Source organism: Neolamprologus brichardi, chromosome 15, assembly GCF_056152115.1.
Source record: "Neolamprologus brichardi isolate AB-2024 chromosome 15, ASM5615211v1, whole genome shotgun sequence".
NCBI classification, from domain to species: Eukaryota; Metazoa; Chordata; class Actinopteri; order Cichliformes; family Cichlidae; genus Neolamprologus; species Neolamprologus brichardi.
The window spans coordinates 20,983,421-21,004,995 of NC_142118.1; the positions used below are offsets into that span (position 1 = coordinate 20,983,421).

The 21,575-nt window shown below is 37.4% G+C and overlaps 4 protein-coding genes across 6 annotated transcripts; all 4 read left to right on the forward strand.

The window, feature by feature from the left end:
- Positions 1-23: 23 nt before the first annotated feature.
- LOC148098472 (uncharacterized) lies at positions 24-4,081 on the forward strand. Its single transcript, XM_087852163.1, has 5 exons — positions 24-93; positions 1,823-2,014; positions 2,403-2,599; positions 2,740-2,770; positions 3,880-4,081. Exons 1-5 carry the CDS (start codon positions 78-80, stop codon positions 3,957-3,959), a joined length of 516 nt encoding a protein of 171 aa, XP_087708289.1. The 5' UTR covers positions 24-77; the 3' UTR covers positions 3,960-4,081.
- A 1,098-nt stretch (positions 4,082-5,179) lies between these two features.
- LOC118454391 (uncharacterized) lies at positions 5,180-7,692 on the forward strand. The gene is made up of 5 exons (XM_087852067.1): positions 5,180-5,203; positions 5,966-6,087; positions 6,407-6,609; positions 6,707-6,731; positions 7,066-7,692. The coding sequence occupies exons 2-5, from the start codon at positions 6,081-6,083 to the stop codon at positions 7,164-7,166; spliced, it is 336 nt and encodes a 111-aa protein (XP_087708193.1). The 5' UTR covers positions 5,180-5,203; positions 5,966-6,080; the 3' UTR covers positions 7,167-7,692.
- Positions 7,693-9,259: 1,567 nt separating this feature from the next.
- Positions 9,260-13,345, forward strand: LOC148098473 (uncharacterized). The gene is made up of 6 exons (XM_087852040.1): positions 9,260-9,333; positions 9,574-9,593; positions 10,681-10,875; positions 11,149-11,354; positions 11,435-11,462; positions 11,777-13,345. Exons 1-6 carry the CDS (start codon positions 9,299-9,301, stop codon positions 11,851-11,853), a joined length of 561 nt encoding a protein of 186 aa, XP_087708166.1. The 5' UTR covers positions 9,260-9,298; the 3' UTR covers positions 11,854-13,345.
- Positions 13,346-13,377: 32 nt separating this feature from the next.
- LOC148098474 (uncharacterized) lies at positions 13,378-15,870 on the forward strand. 3 transcript variants are annotated; one of them, XM_087852233.1, is made up of 6 exons: positions 13,378-13,505; positions 13,764-13,786; positions 14,285-14,476; positions 14,888-15,090; positions 15,209-15,221; positions 15,582-15,730. In XM_087852233.1, the coding sequence occupies exons 1-6, from the start codon at positions 13,474-13,476 to the stop codon at positions 15,623-15,625; spliced, it is 507 nt and encodes a 168-aa protein (XP_087708359.1). In that variant the 5' UTR covers positions 13,378-13,473; the 3' UTR covers positions 15,626-15,730. The 3 variants fall into 3 exon arrangements, with proteins under 3 accessions (XP_087708359.1, XP_087708357.1, XP_087708358.1); XM_087852231.1 differs by lacking the exon at positions 15,209-15,221 and having other exon boundaries at positions 15,582-15,870; XM_087852232.1 differs by lacking the exon at positions 15,582-15,730 and having other exon boundaries at positions 15,209-15,268.
- The last annotated feature ends 5,705 nt before the right edge of the window (positions 15,871-21,575 follow it).

Sequence of the window (21,575 nt, forward strand, 5' to 3'; positions counted from 1 at the left end):
GTGATGCACATTCACCTTCTGTCTGTGGATGATGTGCTGAAAATGTTCCTTTCTGTTTCTTGATCCTTCTTAGAGACATGGAACAGGAACAAGGTGAGAAAACAAGTTGATTTTTCAAGACTGCATTTGTTAAGTTCATTAAACGGCATTTGGTGATTATAAAAATCATTTATTGATACTTCTACCATGATAATTATGAAGACACACCTTGTTTTAATCCACTTTCATTTTCTGTTATAACTGAAACCACCTGTGGCGGGGCGTGGCCTGCGGTACCGTGCAGGGAAGGTGGATGCACCTGCACGGCATCCGCAATCATGTCCCACCGACTTAAGCATAGCACTGTGATGGTGTTGTTGTTGGTTATGTTGAGTTGGCAGCGGGAGAGCTGCAGCTCTGTGTGTGTCAACAAAGGATGCAGAGCATGTTCATGTCACCGGGTCTGCCGTGGTCATTTACACTACCCTATTAAAGATAAGATAAGATAACTCTTTATTGTCATTGCACAGTCATACATAGTACAATAGTACAATGAAATTGGAAAACTGTCCTACGTCGGCACTACATATAACACAACACGACACGATATGACACATCACAACGCAACACAAACACAACACAGTATAATAACTTAGTAATAAAAAAAAGAAGAAGAAGTGTATTTGTAATGCACACTGTTATTATTGCACATTAATTATTATTGCACCTTGTTATAAATATAAATATTATTATTGTTTTAAACATTGTTACCTCCCCCCTAAAAAAGTACAGGGAGGTAGCCAATCAGGTCAGCTATTTGCATTGATCAGGGCTATTGCCCTGTTGTAAAAGCTGTCCTTGAGTCTATTTGTCCGGGACCTCAGCAGCCTGAACCTCCTGCCGGACGGCAGCAGCTTAAACACCCGGTGTCCTGGATGTGTACCGTCCCGTAGGATGCTGCGGGCCCTCTTGAGACAGCGAGTGCTGTAGAGGTCCTTCAGGGAGGGAAGAGGATGTCCAATGATTTTTTGGGCCATATTGATGACCCTCTGGAGTGCCTTTCTGTGTGCTGTGGTGCAGCTGGAGAACCACACACCGATGCAATACGTCAGCACACTTTCAATGGAGCAGCGGTAGAAGACGGTCAGCAGCTCCTTCTTCAGGTCCATTTTTCTGAGGATTCTCAGAAAGTGGAGACGCTGTTGGGCCTTCTTTAAGACCGCAGAGGTGTTAGAGCTCCATTGGAGGTCTGTGTCTATGTGCACTCCCAGAAACTTGAAACTGGAGACCCTTTCCACGCACTCCCCGTTGATGCTGACAGGCTGCAGCTCGGACTTCCTCCTTCTGAAGTCAACTACCAGTTCTTTTGTCTTGGTGGTATTAAGGTCCAGGTTGTTATCTACACACCAATCTGACAGCCTCTGAACTTCAGCTCTGTACGCCGTCTCATCTCCCCCAGAGATGAGCCCCACCACGGTGGTATCATCTGCAAACTTGATGACTGTGTTGTCTGGGTGGGAACTAACACAGTCATGTGTGTACAGAGTGTACAGTAGGGGACTCAGTACACAGCCTTGTGGAAAGCCGGTGTTGAGGCTGAGGGCTGAGGAAAGATGAGGCCCCTTAAAATGAAAGCACTGCAGCAGAGTCGCTGATTTGTGATTACTCCAGTAGTTTCAGCACATTTGGGGAGATCCTAATCAGCACCCTTAATAGCCCATGTAAACAGCCACTGATAGATGATATAATTTTGTTATTTCTTTCACCTTCATCTGGCTCAAGTAGTACAAAATGATGTTACAGGTGAATAATGTACTTAAATTTCTTTTTCTTTCATCTTTAGTTTTGTGGAAAAAATTCTATGTCTGGAAGGCGGGAAGAACAAATGGAGCTCATTCTAAAATTGTTCAAAAACTCAAAGATATCGGCCACACTGAGGTGGACTCTCCTGAAGATTGTGACTACCTTCTAGGTTTTTGTCCTGTTGCTTCACGAGTTGGAACAGACATCACAGAGGCTCTCAACAACAAACCTCGTAAGAAATGTAAAATCACACTAGTTTTCTTTTGTCATCACAAGTAAAGGGAAGTAATTTAAATCCCTGAATGTTAAATTGGTATCACGAGAAATGTCATGGTAAGAAATTGTAATTTACCTGTATGTGACCTACTTACATTAGTTGTCTTTTTCTCTTGTGTGTCAGATGGGAAGCTCCTGTGTGATATTCAGTTGAATAAGTAGATGAAAAATAATGAATGGATGAAATTATGTAAAGGGTTATGAAGAAAACAGTTGTATTTAATACAGAGCCTCATACAGTTTTAATGTCTTACAGCCTCAGCTCAATATCTAGTAACTTAACTAACTTAAATGTTTTTTCACTTTTCCTGAACCATCTGATCCCACTGTCTCTGTCCCTATAGTGCATAAACCAGTGATTCTGGTGGTGATGCACCACACTCATGAAATTCATCGTGCTGTAGGCAAAAGCAGTAGACAGGTCGACGACCCAGATGTCTGCCTCACTGTGGATTGTCTATTTTATGATGGCACCCTCCTTAACTGCAGTCTCAATGACAACATGTGGGCTGACATCCAGAATCATTTTGGAGTTACTCAGGTACTGACTAGAAATACTTATCTAATATTGATCTTTTGAATAAGGTAGTGGGTAGGTAGGTATGATTCAAACATTGCAGTTTGTTACAAATGCTCCAGTTAATTTGTTATTTGTATTCTAATTTTTCTTCTTCCTTTTAGGGCTCTGACTTGCTGACCAGGATAGTCAATTGTAAGTGTGACTACAACCATGAATTTCCAATTACAGCTTTTTTTTTTGCCCCAGTTTTACATTCAGATTAAAATGACAATGTATGTAGTTCTCCCACCTGTGAAATTTCTGCGAAATTAGCTGAAAAGTACCTCAAAAGTTACACAGAACAGATGCGAACTGAGGGTTTAGGTACACAGGAGGACTTTAGGGCAGAATGGACACACCTTTGGAACACAACTGAACAGACCAGACATGAGTGTGGAGACAGAAAGGGATCATAAAACATGATAGCTATTGCATTACGAAAGCACACAGATTAAACTTAATCATAACCTAGGAACATGAAGTAGAATATTAAAGAATCAAAAGAACAGAGAATACAATAGATTACCAAGGAAAATAGCAACCAGCTAAAGTTACAAAGAAGCCAGACCTAAAAACCAGAGGTTCTCAAAACACAAGGAACCGTAACCTCATAAATTCAAAACACTGGGCCAAAGACCCACATATGAGCTCGAGTCCCATCCCATTCTTAATCCATAGCATTAAATATGATATTGACCCAACCTTTTCAAATATAATTGCTTCATAGCTTCAATAGCTTTAACTAGACATTGTACAAGGTTTATAATTGTGTTTATGGGATTTTTTGACCATTAATCCAGAAGCACATTTGTGAAGTCAGACACTGATGTTGACAGCAATCTCTGACTTTACGTGGCCTTTATCTTTGCTGCTAAATTGCTGTCGTTCCCAATCACTTCCACTTTGTTAATTCATTCATAATGAGAAAATTTCACAACTGAATTTGTTGCACCAGTGGCATCTATCATGGTACCACACTGAAATTTACTGAGCTCCTGAGAGCGACCTGGTCTTTCGGTCTTTCATAAATGTTTGTAGAAGCAGTCTGCATGGCTGGGTGCTTGACTCGATAAATCTGAGGTTAAGAACGTGATTGGAGCACCTGAATTCAATAATTTAGATGGGCCCATGAAAATAGAAACTTTGATATCATTATTATTATTGTTTTAATTGCAGTTTCTGCCATTTGCATTGTGTTTTGTATTTTATATATAATATTAAAAAATACCATCTTTAATAATCTTTGTTTTTCTTCATTTTAGGGATAAAGAACCATCCACTGATTGTAGCACTCATCATTGCATTCATTTTTGTCATCATTCTACTAGTGACACTTTCATAAGTAGACAAGGTCGAGCATGCTCATGCTGAAGGCACTAACAAGTCGTCAAGTACAAATGTGTGAAATAATTCTGCTGAATGTATTATCATAATTATGCTCATAAAGAATAAATACAAATCTTTCCTGCCTTTGTTGCTTTTCTGTACTTTATCTTATTGATCTTATCTTATTGACCTTTTACTTATTACTAAAAACATGATTTACTAATAAATAATAATAAATATGGTGATGTGAAAAAGTGTTTTGCCTCATTCCTGATTTCCTATTTTTTGTCAAACTGAAATGAGATAATCAATCAAGTTTAAATATTACACAAAGATAACACAAGTAAGAAAAATGTTTTCAATGTAGGTGTTTATTATTAAAGAGGGAAAAAATCTAATCCTACATGGCCTTGTGCAAAAAAGGGAGCCTAAGCCTACTAACTGGTTGGGCCACCCTTAGTAGCAACAACTGCAATCAAGCATTTGAGAGTCTTTTAGAGCACCGTGGGGGAACTTTGTCCGACTCATCTTTGCAGAATTGATGTAATTCAGCCACATTGGAGGGTTTTCAAGTATGAAGCGCCTGTTTAAAGTCATACCATAGCATCTCAGTCGGATCATTGTGCTTCAGAGTACATAGTTGTGGATGCACCGCACCTTCGTCACGAGGTAAACAGTAAATGACACACATAGCGTGTAAGGTGACTCAGATTTAAAATATTGATTGATTAATATATTGATTTACTAATCAGTGTTGATGTTATTAAAATATGTTAAAATGCCTGTGTGTACAAAAACATTTGTAATTTTGGAAATACATTTTATGCCACTGGTCTCTCTTCAGCATAAATGTAGTTAGTTGAGTTGTTGGGTGGGGGATACTGATATTTTCTACTTCAACTTGTCAGGTGAAGCTTGTGTTTTGGACTGACTTCATTTTTCTACAACACTGCCTCCCAGTGGTCGTGATCAGTATTGCAGATTCTAATGAGATGAACAAACAACTGTTTTTTCTTTTTCTTTTTCTTTTTTTTTTAATCAAGGTTCATCTTTAAATTGTATCACACACATTTACAATGATTTTCAATAATTCACACCTCCTGCCTTTCTTATCTTTTCTCTCTCAAAACACATTCTCCTCTCTGCATTTGTCTTTGTTTCTCAAATCAAAAGTGAAAGTGCTGCACTGAGAGGCGGTCGGGGAGGATCTTATAGCGTCTCCAGTGTGCCCGTGACACGAGTCACGTATCAAGCTCTTCCGTAAGTCGACTTTTAAAATGATTAACTAACCATATAAGGCTTTGAAGTGCTCCCTCATCTCTAACGTGCATGCAGATCACACTCTTCTAAGGTTGTCTTTCTTTTTTCGTTTTTGACTTTGTCTGGATCCAGTAAAAGCTCGTGCAGAGCTTTCAGTGTTACCAACACTGACACATATTTACCTGCTGGCTGAATTTGTTCAACTTTTTAAATTCCAACTAAATGCTAATTTCTTTTTCCGCTTGTTTCCCAACGCAAAGGAAAGAAAGAAGAAAATGGTGAGAAAATACATTTACTTTATTACGTTTGTTAAACACTTGATGGCGCCATACAGCTGACAGTTCGTGAATGCAGCATTTTGCAGCATAATAGGGAACTGTTAAAGATATAAAGAGAAGTAAAGGAGGAGTGAATCTTTGACTTATGGTGGTTTCACTAGATTTGGGGAGCACTTGATCTAGTGTCCAATCCAGTCACATGTCAGCTAATCCAGTGTTACCTGGATTAGCTGACATGTGCATTTCCATTCATTAAGAAAAGCTCACATGGAAAAAGCTACATTCACACTGACAGAAATTCACCCACTTTCTTTAGTTTTGCTTATTTAGATCATTAATTGGCACACACACAACATAAACTGCATAAAAATTATAAGCATATGCCTAAAATATTCTTTTTCATCCATCTTTAGCTTCGGGGAAAAAAATTATTTATCTTTGAAGCTGGAAATACAAATGGGGCTCATTGTCAAATTGTTGAAAGGTTGAAAGATGTTGGCCAAGCAGAGGTGAACGCTCTAAATGAATGCGACTATCTTCTGGTTTTCTGTCCTGTTGTTTCACGAGTTGGAACGGACATCGGAGAGGCTCTGGACAACATGCCCCGTGAGAAAAATTCAATTAGTTTTTCTATTGTCACTAATATTGTGAAGGAGTTGGTGCTTCTAAGTAACCGGGGAGATATACTGACAAATCCAGTGTCAATATTGTTTCTTAGATAAGGGCTATTCTCATATCTTTTTTGGACTAATGAAAAATGGAAAATAAAAACAAGGATTAAGAAATCGGAGGTGAAGGATCTTGTTTACTGTAGAAGAATGTTCAGCTTCTATGTCCTGCAGTATAATCTAAAGATGGAGTAATCCAAATTAGTGTTTATGTTATGGTTCTGAATCATTTCATCCTGTTGTCTCTGTGGTTACAGGTGGTAAACCAGTAATACTGGTGGTGATGCATCACACCTTCAATCCAGATTATGTTGTAGCTGAAAGCCGGAGACAAGTGACCAACCCAAATGTCCGCCTCACTGTGGACTGTCTGTTTCGTGATGGCAAGCTCCTCAACTCTAAACTTAACAATAAGATGTGGAATGAAATAAAGATATTTTTGGAAGTTTCCACTCTCCAGGTAATGACAAAATGTATTGATCTGTTATCAGGTTTACACATAATTATTTTGGCATATACTTAAATACTTTCTTTCTTTGTTTCATTTTATTATTCAGGTTTTGTTGTTTGGAACGATCAAATGTAAGTATGATTGTTCCAGTTTCATACTATTCTATAAAGGAGTGTTTCCCTAAGGGACACATTTTAAAGTAATTATCCCTCTTTGTTTTGTCTTGATAAGTCAGCATGTTAGAATAAAGCCTACTTGCTCATGGATTGAGACTAAGTCTCCAAACCATTGCTGTATACAACAAAGAGGAATATATAGTTTAAACATATTAAAGTATACTGTAAATAGTCTTTTGGTGTTCAAAACTTTGAATAATAGAATTTAATATTCTAATAATGACTTTGGATTGTTTGGCCTATAAGAATGATCTGAGGTAACTCATTGCTCTTTTATTCTTCATTTTAGATTTGAAGAATCCTCAAGTACTTGGGATTGCAGCTCTAACTGCTGTAGTGATCTATGTGTATTTCAACAGTCCTGAAATAAAAAAGAAAATAGGGCTGTGAGAGCAGTCCCTGGATAGCAAAACCAAAAGGAATCTATTTTTTAAGGTCAAGGAGTCATATGGCTAATTTCAAGGCTAAGTTGGAAATAAGTACATAATCACATATTTTAGGTAATCGATTCAGCAACAACAAGAACAACAATAACAATAATAAGGAGAAAGTCATTAATGCAGACAGCAAACTAGATGCACATTTTCATGAAAACAAATTGTCCTGTAAAACAACACTGTGCACTGCTGTACTGATATACACTGTTGGTTTACTAAAATCACTTCACACATCCAGGGTAGCTTGTTGGTTATATTACAACTTGGTGAAGCTATAAATAAAAGCAAATCATCTCTATGATGTAATTCTGCTGATTTGTGAATAATAAATTCAAATGTTTCATATTTCTGTTGCTTGTCTATGCTTATTAATTTATTTTGGATCTAATTTTGAGTAAACTCTTACGTAACATAACATCCTTTAACCACCAATACCTTCACTGCATTTTGCCTGTAATTTATACAGACTTGTTACATTTTGTTTATATCTTCTGCTGTTATTGAATTGTATTTTTTGTTGTATTACTTTCACATCAGTAAATAATGACGTGCAGCTCCTACATCCTGGAAATATTTATTTACAGTTGAATTGAATTGCACAAGCCACTGTAAATAAATGTAAATAAAACAGCAAAAGAGTTTAAATGTTTTAGCATTAACTGTCCTAAACATAAAAAAAATGAAATGATGGTCTGCTGAGCAGCTGAGTGGAAGCCCTTCCTTTGAGTCAAAAACAACAGTAGTGCAGGTTGTGATACGAGGCGGGACAACCAATGACAAGTTGATACCATATGAACATGCACTGTGTTGCTAATCAATCAGTGTGGATACACGAATCTCCTATATGTAGTATTTTTTTCATAGGTAATGTAAATATAAACATATTTGCATGTGATATTTGTCAGATCTGGACTCAAAACGTGAATCTGATACCAGTGAAAACAAGATGATATGGCCAATCTATTCAAATTACTATCATATTGTTTACTAGACCATGCAGAAGCAGCATCAGTAACCAAGAGAGCTAAGACAACACAGAGGAAAATGAAGGCTAAGTGAAATTAGCTTGGAGGCATTTCACTCTGGCTAACCAACAGTATTTCCTTGTATGTTGCCAAATGTTTTTAATTTAAGAGCAACTGTGGTCAAGTGAGCTGACACTACTATTTCTCTCTCTCTCGCTCACTCTCGCTGTCAGTGCATGTAGTGTAACAACAAATGCTTTTACTGCACTTAACATGTTGTCCCCAAGTCTATGAGTTTTATTAAATGTCAGCAGTTGCATGTGTTTGTGTGCATGTGTGTATGATGGTATGAGCAATAAAAGGAAAGAAGAAACTAGTGTGACTATAAATAATAAAGCAAATAGCTTTTGTTCATTTTTAATTTCAATATTTTTGTCCTGTTGTCACTAATAAATAATTATGAGGTACATTTACATTCAAAACAAATTATTGAAGTAATATTTGTGTTGAGACTGACGTTGCCTGAAACATTAAAAAACACAAAGCTTAATTAACAGCTCAGTTAACCTCGGTACTGCATACTCGTTATCGGTAGATACCTGACACCATGCTGGTATGAGAACAGAGTAAAAGAAATACAATTTGACATTACTTGTCTCTTAGTTAGAATAAATGTAATAAATTATTTTTCAGTGACACATGAAGTTGGTGTTTGAAGACTGACTTCAGTCCAATCAGAGCCACTATCTGATTGTCTTTTTACAACACTGCCACCCAGTGGATATATTTGTCATATTTCTTGAGAAGAACAAACAGTAGAAGTTGTGAAAGCTTGGGTAAATATTAACGGTGTACACCTACGCTATGTGGTGCAATTAACCCCAAATTTTGAACATGTAGTTTGGAGAACCCAACATTGTAACTGCTAGTGTCTTTGTATTGCACACTATAGTAACTAAATTTCCTCCGCTGCTGCTGTGCTCTTATCTTATTTCCTTCAGCACACAGTTATGTCTGCAGTTCCTGTTCCGTGACTGACACGTTGCCTTCAACAAACAGTGGAAAGAAGACTGGACGTGGGGGAGGGGGGTGTTCATTGGTCTTGAGCGTGGGGTAAGATATGGCAGAGACACCAACATCTTATCAAAGTACTCCGTAAGTAAGCTTCTTAAATATTGGTTTTAGATCCTTTTTCTCAGACTGTTAAAAGCTAAATCCCAGATTATACACTGCTAAGGTTTGGGTTTTTTTCATTTGTTTATTATGCTGTGTTCTATTATAAGTTTGCGCAGAACAGCTGTTACCAGGATGTACGCATATTCACCTGAAGTTATTCAGCTTTGTTAAAGTAAGTGAAGTAAAGGCACCTTTCTCTCTTTCCATGTCCCTACTTAGAAGCACAAATGAAGAAAATGGTGAGCAATTACATTTGTTTTTTTTTTTAACTTAATTTCAAACACTTTAATGTTTAATTTATATAGCGCTTTTCAAGGCACCCAAAGCGCTTTACAATGCCACAATTCATTCACCCTCACATTCACACACTGGTGGTTGCCCTGGGGCAGACTGACAGAAGCGAGGCTGCCATATCGCGCCATCGGCCCCTCAGGTAGGTGAAGTGTCTTGCCCAAGGACCGAACGACCAGGACAGAGAGCCCGGGGATCGAACCGGCGACCTTCCGGTTACAGATACGCTTCCCAACCCCCTGAACCACAGCACCATGCAGCAGACTAGTAAAAAGGAACTTCATGCTTGGCGAATTGCAGAATTTGCAACTAAAATTGGAATTGCTTTTGGTTAAAAGAGAGTGCATACTGGACTTGCAGTATATTCACTGTCTAGAAATGTAAATAATTGCTCCTGTTGCTCATGATTACTCTCATTTTTCATGTCTACATCTAGTTTGCTCTGTTTTTTTCTATACTGTTTTAACTTAGTTTCACTTTCTCTTTTAACTGGAAATTGTATTAGCATGCTAGTCCATGCTAATCTAAACTGAAGGGCAGAGCTGCAGGTCTATGATTACTTCTGTGGTTTAAAGTTTAAACAGATTTTGGGAGCAGCTAAAAAAATCTATTTTGCTTAGATGGACTTCCATTAGATCTCTTCAGGTCTAAATAGATCTAAGTGTGCTAAGGGTACTTCCTGTTATTTCAAAGAAGCTGCCTGCTGACCTTCAAACATGGACTTAAAACCTTTTTATTCTTACAGTTAATTCTTTGTGTGTGTGTGTGTGTGTGTATTTCTGTCTTGTATTTTATTACTACATAGTTTTTATCTTCCTATCTTTTAATTTAAGCACATTGTGTCTAATGAAATTTTCTACATTAATAAAATTTACATTCATATGTTATACATTCTGTAATTAACATTGAGGTGGAAAGTTTACATAATTTTAGATTATTTTGAAACTTGCAGAATGAATTATCTTCTTTTGCTTGAAGCTGTGCAGCTACACAAAGTTAAGAACAATTATCTAATTTTTTTTCCCAAATCTTTAGCTTTGGGGAAAAAGTTCTACGTCTTCGTGGCAGGAAAGACAAATGGGGCTCATCATTTCATTGTTAGAAAGATGATCAGCTTTGGCCAAAGAGAGGTGAAGACGTCTCCAGACGAATGTGACTACATTCTGGTTTTCTGTCCTGTTGTTTCACGAGTTGGAACCGACATCACAGATGCCCTGAGCAAACTCCCTAGTAAGAAAAGCTACATTATATTATTTAGCACTGACTGAACCTTATAAATGATTGTGGGAAGGTATTCTAAAAAATGCAACTGTATGTGACTGGTCTTACATTAGGTATCCACCTATGCAGTATTTACATAGCAAACTGGTTCAGCAACATGTGGCTCTTCAGGCAAAGAGCCACATGCAGCTTTTATGTTCTTACAGCATAAGCTACAGATGGAAAACGTGTTTTGAATTTCTTGTTTTCAATCATTTCACCCTCTCTTCTTTGTGTTTTCAGGTGATAAACCAGCAATTCTGGTAGTAATGCATCATACCTTCAATATTGATTATGTTGCGGGTGAAAGCCGGAGACAGGTGGATAACCCACATGTCCGCCTCACTGTGGACTGTCTGTTTTATGAAGACAAACTCCTGAATTCCAACCAGAATGAGATCATGTGGCATGAGGTGAAGAAATTCTTGCGGGTTTCTCCTCCTACTCAGGTAAGTGACTGATCTAACACAAGGCTTATTATCAGTAAAGGATGATCACTGTGGCTGATTTCTTTCATTCTTTCTTTCAGCTGTCTCCCTGTCAGAACTTCAAGAACTGTAAGTGTGACTGTAATATTTCTTCTTTTTAATTTAATCAGTTTTTTCTAAAGTGTTTTAGTGTAAAATTCCTCTTTGGTTTAAATTTCATCAACTGTCTAATGTGATGTAATTTAGCTTTTGAACTTGATCACATTTGTTTCTCAGCCTAATACATTGCTTTGATTTGTTATAAATGTTGATTGTTTGCTGCTTTTGAGAGTAATCAAAACCATATGCAGCGCTGTCAATCAGATTAATCAGAATATAACAATGGTAATTGTAAATGATACCAGACTTATTGCTCCTTTCTTCTTTCTTTCTTTTTTTTTTAGGTTGGATAATGCCTTTGGTAGTGGTAATATTAATTTTGGCTCTGCTAGTAATTTTAGTCATATTTTTAAAACGTTAAAAAGTCGCTGAAAGTGAAAGCTGATGTGGGTGTTTGTAGAGATGAGTCTCTTGATCAGTTAGCAAAAGTAGAATAGAAGTGAAATGATGTAAAAACTGATTATACTGATAGATATGTGAACAAATTCACTTGACTTGATGATAATATGAAATTATGTCATTATATTTCAAGTTTGTAGTTTGAGTGTGTGTGTGTGTGTGTGTGTGTGTGTGTGTGTGTGTGAATGTGTGTGTGTGTGTGTGTGTGTGTGTGTGTGTGTGTGTGTGTGTGTGTGTGTGTGTGTGTGTGTGAAAGAATTACTTTCCAAAAAATGAAACGTAAAAAAATTACATGAAACCTTTCTTTTTGCTGGAAATACTTGGTTATTTACAGTGTTTTGATCAGTATAAAACACTGGAAATTAACCAGAAAAATATATAATTTTTAGCATTTATCGTTTTTTTATTCTACATTTATGTTCTCATGTTCCACACACCTGTTGTATCTTTCAAAGTTCTGATATTTTAAGAAGAAACAATTACAATCATATCTTGGCAGAATTTTTTTTTTCTTCTCACATCAAAGCTTTACTACATGATCATTAAGGTCTCTTCCATGAATGGTTTATAGTTGCAATAGCAATATCAAATTCTGAGGCGATTAGAGAAAATAAAAAAATGAATACTACAAACCACTTGAACAACATTAGATTATGAAAATGACCAATAAAAGACCAGAGTTATAACACCCAGACACAATTTAGGCATTGCTCAATTAGCTTTGGAGATGACCACATCAGTTGCATTGGATGGGAAAACTGTCTTCACTGTGTTTCTGTGTCACTTCATCTTTGATGTCAAAGTTGTGCTACTGCTTGAATGTGCTCAACATAAGGGCATAGAAAGCAATGAGAAGTGTTAAAAGATGTACATAAACTCCCAGGTCTTTTACAACCGTCCCTGCCTTAGGATGATAAAGCAGAGTATGCTTTATGATGGCCTGTGCTATGATTGACAAGTCAACGCCATATGAGAATACAATGTGTTTTACAGTCAGATTCAGCCCTTGCTTCTCATGTGACTTTTCAAAGCACCAGGTTGGAACTGGGTGTGGCATCAGTGTGGCTACATGCAACTTTCAGCTCTTTATTTTCTATTAAACACAGTAATCTTTAGAAAGTACAGAGGCACCAATCCATTTTTGTGAACATACTGTATATTTCAAATGCACAATTAACATTGTTTTATCCTGTATCAAACACTTTTGTGGTTTGTTCCTCTCATGAAATAGTGCGTCCACTAGGTGGAGATGCTGTAAAAAGATGCCACGTGAAAGGGGAACAGGAATAATGCCTGTCTATTCAAATGTCAGATGTCTATTCATATTAATGTATAGAATTCACCTGCTTGCTGCTACTACTGCACATTCACCCAATGTATGTCAGGCTACATTTCACTGTGTGTTATACTTGTATAACTATGCATGTGACAAATAAAGAACCTTGAACCTTGAACCTTGTCTTCAGATAGCAGCATCATGTGACACTGAAAGGACCTGTTTACTGACTGACCCTTTGCAAACCAAAAGTGAAAGTACTGGAATAGACAAGCATTCATTGTTTTTTTCAGTGTGGTGAAGAAAATGTCAGACACAAGAGATTACCAAAGGATATTGTAAGTAAACATCTGAATTTTAAAAAACAAAAACAGCTCTCTTAGGCTGTGAAAAGCTGCCTCTCTGCCATGCATTAGAGTAATAGATTTCTATCCATCTAAGGTTGTTTTCTATTTTTAGCTTAGTCTTCCGGTTCTAGTAAGGGTTTACACTGAGCACCTTTTACTAACCTTGTTACATATTAACCAACTAGCTGTATTTATTGGATTGTTAAAGTCAGACTAAAAGCTGCTTTCTCTTTCATAATCCCGATACAGAGACCAGGAAGAAGTAGAGCAAGGTGGGAAAAAAATACAACCTATTTTCTTATTTTATGAAACACTTAATGTTGCCTCCATAACACAACACAAACTATGTAGTTGCTGAGGAATAGAGCTGCAGCTGTAGCATAAAAGAATTTAAACACCAGAAGGGAAATAAAGGTGAATGAGAGAAGTGGCCTGAACATAAATGCTAATGTTGCTGAGTTTGCATGCGTGCATGTAGGTGTGTGTGTGAAAATCTAAGAACACCAATAATTCAGTAGCTTCTAGAACCATCTTTAGCAGCAATAAGTATGACTCTGTTTGACTGTATCAGTCTCTTCACCACATTGTGGAGGAATTTGGGTGCTGTGCTCACACATAATTTGATTAAATAAAACTACAAATACTGCAAAAAGGTGTATTTTCTTTTTATTATGACTACAGTTATAATTGCACAGCATTGTGTGGATTTGTAACAGTTTTAAAGAGTTACTTTGGAAAATTACCCAAATCTTCTTTTCCTTCATCTTTAGTTTCATGGAAAACATTCCATGTCTGGTTGGCGGGAAGAACAAATGAGGCTCACTATCCCATTATTGAAATGCTCAAAAGAATTGGTCAAACTCAGGTGAAGTCTCCAGAAGAATGTGACTATCTTCTGGTTTTCTGTCCTGTTGTTTCACGAGTTGGAACAGACATCACAGATGCCCTGAGCAACCTGCCTAGTAAGAAATACTATATGAGATTACTTAGTATTGAATGTAGGAAGGTAATCTGAGAAATGTAAGTGTATGTGAATGGTATAATAGCAGGATAATTAATTAAATAATTGTGGAAATGTATTTTGAGACCACAGCCTAAAAATGAAAGTTTATCTGCATCTGCCTGGTCTTATATAAGTTATCCACGTCTGTATATTTAACATATTTATTTCTCATAACAAATTTGTAAGTAATAAGAAATAAATATGGATAACTAATGGATTAAAAATAGAAATAACTAAAACATATTTGTGACAAAAGGGTCATGCTTAACAGCCTTCATGGTCTGCAGTATGAGCTACAAAGGTAGAAACTTAATTTATGTGTTTCACTTTGTTTCTGACTCAGTTGATCTGGTTGCGTCTGTGCTTACAGGTAGTAAACCAGTGATTCTGGTGGTGATGCATCATACTATCAATCCTCATCATGTTGTATCTGAAAGTCAGAGACAGGTGAACAACCGAAACGTTCATCTCACTGTGGACTGTCTATTTTATGAGGACAAACTCCTGAACTGCAAACTCAATAATAACTTAGAAGATACACTCTTCAAGCTTTTTAAACTTTCAGTTTGTCAGGTAATGATTTCTCATACTGATTTAGTATTACACTTATATACAATGACAGAGTTGTGTGCTGTGATATTTTTAAAACCAGTGATAATGACTTCTTTCTGCCTTTCTTTTTATTCTTCAGAGGATTTTGTGGTGTAAGTATTACAGTCTTGATGTTGTGTTACGCCATTTTCTAAACTGATGACAACTTTGTGGTACAATTTTCACCAACCATATAATGTTATTTCAGTGGACATTTTGAACTCTTTCCTTCTAAACAATAATATATTTCTCTACTATCTATTTGATCTTAGTTTGTTTGTTTTTTTTCTGATTTTCAGAGTCAAAAAAAATTGCACCTAGTGTTGTAATGTCCATCAAAAATAAAACCATTTATAAACATTTTTATAAATTTTATAAAAACATTTTGAATTAAACTATTAAATATCCTCATAAGTACTATAGATTGTTTTATATTTAGCTGACTTATTGTCCGTTTCCTGCCTTTATTTTAGATCCGAGGAGCCTTTGGACATGGTGTTGTATTACAACAAAATGATCCATCAGGAAGTCACTGTGCAACTAAATTAAACGTAACCTTTCTGGATTGTGCTGTTATTACCGTTAATACTTTATAGTTATGAAGTTTTGGGGTAGAATTTACTGATCTATACTGTTTGTTATATATCTATCACTGTTTTATATCTGGATCACAATAGAGGTGTAATGTTGCAAACATACCAGATCTGCAGATAATCTTTCCACACTGCGTGAAGATAAATTTATATATATGTATAAGAAAAAGCATGAATAAAAAAAGCTTAAAGATAAGAAGTGAGTTCTTAATTATTTACTCCTTATTACGCCGTAATACTGCAGACATGCTAAAAGGCTCCAAAGTTCATTAAAAAGATGTTTTGGTTGCTAACTATACCTAGCTATAGTGATGGCAAAGGAAATGTTGTGTCTTATAAACATGTATCTTCACCGGGCTGCATGGCGCACGTTAACGAGCTAAACTAACGCGTTGCGGCCAGGCAGCCCCATGCACGGGGCAATCTGCACGTGCGTGAAGCTTCTTCAGTTCTGAATGAACTGAAGAAGCTTCTCGGATGAGAGGTGAAACGTCTTCAAGCAACTTAAAGAAGTCCAGACACTTTTCTTTCCAAGCTCCTTAGACTACGATGACCTGGATGACTGAGAACCTTCACAGATATGCTGACAGCACTAATGAAAACAGATCCGTTCAATGACATTGCGCCTCATAATCGGTAATAAAAGTACGGTATACATTTATGATGTTTTAAGAGAGATCTGTTGAACAATCAGTAATATTATAGTAAAAATATGCAGTTTTTCCCACCTTCTTACAAAAGAGCAGTGTTTATATGTGAGCAACCTACCAGTGTGCTCATAAAAGTGTAATATATATATATATATATATATATATATATATATATATATATATATATATATATATACAGAGAGAGAGCAAACACATGTTCTGAGATTTCAGCTGAATTGTCAGGGCTCTGTGTGCGGGCAGGCGGAGGTGAGGATCCAAATGCAGGACTCATGGAGACAGGATTTCCACTCAAAAAAGCTTCTCATCGCAGCTTTATTGCTGGTAAGGAAAAAAAACATAAACAGAACAATGAACGCTTAAAACAGAAACACACAGCCAGGATGTGAGGGTACAACGCGACACTGAGCGAAGGCAAACACAGGGTTTATATACACAGGGGAGTAATCAGGAAATTGAAAACAGGAGGGAGACACAGCTGGGAGAGATTAGGGCTAACGAGACAGGGGGAGCGAAGTTGGACATACTGACATAAGACGTCTGTGAAGGTTCTCAGTCATCCAGGTCATCGTAGTCAAAGGAGCTTGCAAAGAAAAGTCCAGACGCTTTTCTTTGCAAGCTCCACTGACATAAGACGTAACCCTTCAAAATAAAACAGGAAACAGTACACAAAGAGACTAAGAAAACACGGACTACACAGGTAGAACTAAACCTAAACCAGAATAAGCTGGAATATACTTATTAAACATCATCATCATAGCCTGACAAGAAATCAAGAAAATAACCAAAACTACAAAAGCCAAGACATGAGAAACTCAAAATGCTGGCTCGAAACGACCCAGGACAGTGGCATGACTGGGAAGAACAAGCTCCAAGCAATTGATACGTGGTTGCCAGATACAATGCTGAGACAAGAGGAGGAGATAGAAGATACTAACATCAAGACAAGAAACCTCCTTATCGTTCATGGAGGGTGTCACATCAAGCCCAGCACCAGCTAAGGTAAGTATCAGAACAAATATCCGGGATGAAACAATGAAGATCCATTAGTGCCATATGTTATCTCACTAGGAGCATGCCCTGATGTTGCCTGGCATGCATACAAACTGGTGAGGATCATACAAACTGCTGATTACCATTTTGAGGTGCTGGAATGCAAAATGTTAAATTGTCTAATTAGCCACGTAATTTTCTTTCTCTTTGATCTTTGGGATGTTTTTGAAATCAGCTGTGTGATCATTTTTATTCCCATTAAATAATGTGGGATCTTTTCATTCCTCACACATTACACAGTCCAGAAAATTATAGATGTCAAGCTTGATTTTATTTTATTGATATTTAATATGTTTTCAAACGGTTCCTTTTCCTTTACTGAGCAGAAACAGTTTGTATCTTCTGACTGTGGAATAAAGACACTTTTTATGTCTGACTGACTGACACTTGCAATTCCATTCATCAAAAAAAGAAGCTCACGTCCCAAAAGACACTCATTCTCTCTGAAATGGATTCATTCTGATCAGTTTGGTTTTGCCAAGCCACATTTTAATGCATATAATTAACACACAGTATGAAAAACAAACAATTTCTCTGCATAAAATAAATAAATAAATGTAAGTTAATTAACTTACATTTACTTTTGAGGTGATGAAGTTAACAATAACTTTTAATAAGCACGTTCTATCTTGCACAGTGTAATGTTTGTCAAGGATTTCTTTGTGAGTTTCCATATAGAGCCATGTAGATTAAGTAAGCTAACTATCCATCCATCCATCCATCCATCTTCATCCGCTTTATCCGGGGCCAGGTCGCGGGGGCAGCAGCCTAAGCAGAGAGGCCCAGACCTCCCCCTCCCCAGCCACCTCCTCCTGCTTATCCGGGGGAACACCAAGGCGTTCCCAGGCCAGCCGAGAGAGATAATCTCTCCAGCGTGTCCTGGGCCTCCTCCTGGTGGGACATGCCCGGAACACCTCACCCAGGAGGCATCCTTGTCAGATGCCCGAACCACCTCAGCTGGCTCCTTTCGATGTGGAGCAGCAGCAGCTCTACTCTGAGCCCCTCCCGGATGGCCGAACTTCTCACCCTATCTCTAAGGGAGAGGCCTTAGCTAACTATTTTCCTCATATTGTTTCTGATCGATTTTATCCAGTTGTCTCCACACTCACAGGTGATAAACCAGTAATTCTAGTGGTGATACATAATGCCTTCAATCTCATTATGTAATAGATGAAAGCTGGAGAAGAACCCAGACACTAAGAATCCAAAGAGCTACCAATATCATTTAATATGAGGTTTATGAGATTTGTAGTTCTTTGTTGCATCTTGATTTTCATGAGTAAAACAGAATAATATCCATGTTTCAAAGGGCAATTTCCTGGTTCAAATTTGATCAAACTTATAATGTAACAGGATGGGCCCAAATTACTCAATGGGTGTTCTGGGCAGAGACCCAGAGGCCCACGCACAGGAAAATGAAAATCAAATGAAAGAAGTAAAAGACAAAAAAAGTAAAATAAATAAATAAATAAATAAATCTAGAATTATTGTCTAAATTAAAGCAATATAAAAACATTACTCAACCCCCCCCCCCCCCCACCCCCCCCTCATTATAACAAAATGTAATGTAGCTGGAGCATAACACAGAGTAATTCCTATTTACTTGCCATATTTTCTCCTACACTGCTGAGGCTAAAAGTCTCTCCCAAACTCAGCTTGATAGTGAGATTATCCTAGTTCCAAAATGGAAAACACGGATTTAGGATATGGAATAAAGGGAATAAAGAGTTGCAGCTTTTAAGAAAATTTCCAACTCCCTTTATTTTTAACTATGTCAGGATAAAATCACTGCAGTTTATGATAATATGCAAGTTAATCTTGAGGTTAGTTACAACATGGGTCACAAGCCGATTGGTGTAATGACCTCAAATGTGTGTGCTTTCATCAGTCATGATTGACACTTATATGGGAGGTACTGTCAAGAAGTGAGACATGTGACCAAAGTGGTGCAGGCAAGAGGTGCTGAAAGGAGGAAGAGGAGATTGTTGGGCACACGGAGGAAGAGAGACAAGAGATAGCAGGTATGTTTAAGGGTGTTTGTGTATGTGTGTGTGTGTGTGTGTGTGTGTGTGTGTGTGTGTGTGTGTGTGTGCGTGCGTGCGTGTGTAGGGGGACAATTAAATGAAACATGTTATTCTATTAATGTTGCTGTATCCACGTGATTTATGTGAATAAGTTCAAAACTTTACGTATACTGAAAATGATTAACTCATTTCATGATCTGTGACTGAGTTGTAAAATATGGCAGATCATTTAGTCCTCTATTGTCTTTATTTAGACTTATCTATCTTTGATATTCCAAGCTTGTAAGGATGACTGCACAATCTTTATCTTACAAAGTTACCAAATAATTTCCAAAATCAGTTTTTAAGACAAAGTGCAGTAGCATAAGACATGGGTGGTCTTTGCTAATATTTAATTAACTATTTAGTGTAAAACAAATAGCAGAATTTATTTGCCTCTCTATATAACATGCTTCAACGCTTTTACTTATTTAGATCTATTGGATAATATATTGATTTTACTGCTTTCCAGAGTTACCACTGAAAAGTTGTCGGGTTTATGGAGAATGATCTGAAAAGAACAAAAACATGTTGAGTGGCAGCTGACTGTGGTTAAATGTTGATGTCAGAAGACTTACAGTAATCAGATTCTATCATTTCAAATAAAATTCCTAATATGGATAACACTGGAGGGTAATGATGCTGTTTCTATCACTCAACAATTCATTATGTACCATTCTAAATATCAGCCTATTAGCTATTATCCATTCTCTCCTTACTGTAGTAGTTGGAGAGACAGTCCAATATGCTGGCTGGTGGTTTTTGCATTTGATAGTGTTAACTTAAGTACACCATTACTGCTTCCATAGGAATTAACACTTTGAAGGCTAAATCATGAAATAATCGCCAGAAAAACCTTCTTTTTTAAAAAAAAAAAAGTCTTTATTTAACCTTCTTTTGTTTAATTTTTTTTGTAATTATTTAAAAAATAAATCACATTCCAATTTCCATATATGACATTTAATTTGTATCATATCTGCCTATTTGCTTGTTTTTTTTTAATTTGGTTATTTAGGTTTATTTAGGTTTTTCAGGGGGAAAATTCACACTGATGATGATGAAGTCCCAAAAACTGGCAAAAAACTGTATGTATCAAATGCTATACACTAGGCGTTAAAGGGTTAAAAGGGCACAGGACTTACTGGAGTACTATGAAAACGTCCTTTTTCAAATGACTGCATAGTCAAAGGAGCTTGCAAAGAAAAGCGTCTGGACTTCTTTAAGTTACTTGAAGACGTTTCACCTCTCATCCGAGAGGCTTCTTCAGTTCTAAGGTCAAATGGTGGAGAGTCCCAGATATAAACCTGGTGGGAGTGTCCCCCCACAGAGGGACAAAAGGACCCCCTGATGATCCTCTAATCGCTTGAGCCAAGGTGTGAAACTGGGTGTGGGTCCCAATCAGCCAGAGTTTCGGGTGAGTTCATTGTGAAACCTGGCCCCACCTTATCATGCGAAATCCTGAGGTCAGATGGCCCAGGGTGTGAGTGGGCGTTAAGGCGTCTGGGAAGGGATCTCAAAACTGGATTATAGATGGCAGAGAGTTGGTGTCGTAAACCACCGCCTCTGTTCAAAGATGGTCGCTCACAGTGGACATAGATGGCTTCTTTCACTCCTCTTTCAAACCATCTGTCCTCTCTGTCCAAAATGTGAACATTGGCATCCTCGAAAGAGTGTCCTTTATCCTTAAGATGCTACATAGGGGATGACAATGTTGTTGCGTCTGACAGATGCCGGTGTATCAGAGAAACTCAGGAGGGTTTTCTCCAAGCATGACATCCCGGTGTACTTCAGACCCAGCAACACACTCAGACAAAAACTGGTTCACCCGAAAGACAAAACGCCAAAACACAGACTTAACAATGTGGTGTATGCCGTACAGTGCAGCGAGGAATGCCCAGACCATACATTGGAGAGACCAAACAGACACTTCACAAGCGCATGGCACAACACAGAAGAGCCACCTCCACAGGACAAGACTCAGCTGTCCATCTGCATCTTAAGGATAAAGGACACTCTTTCGAGGATGCCAATGTTCACATTTTGGACAGAGAGGACAGATGGTTTGAAAGAGGAATGAAAGAAGCCATCTA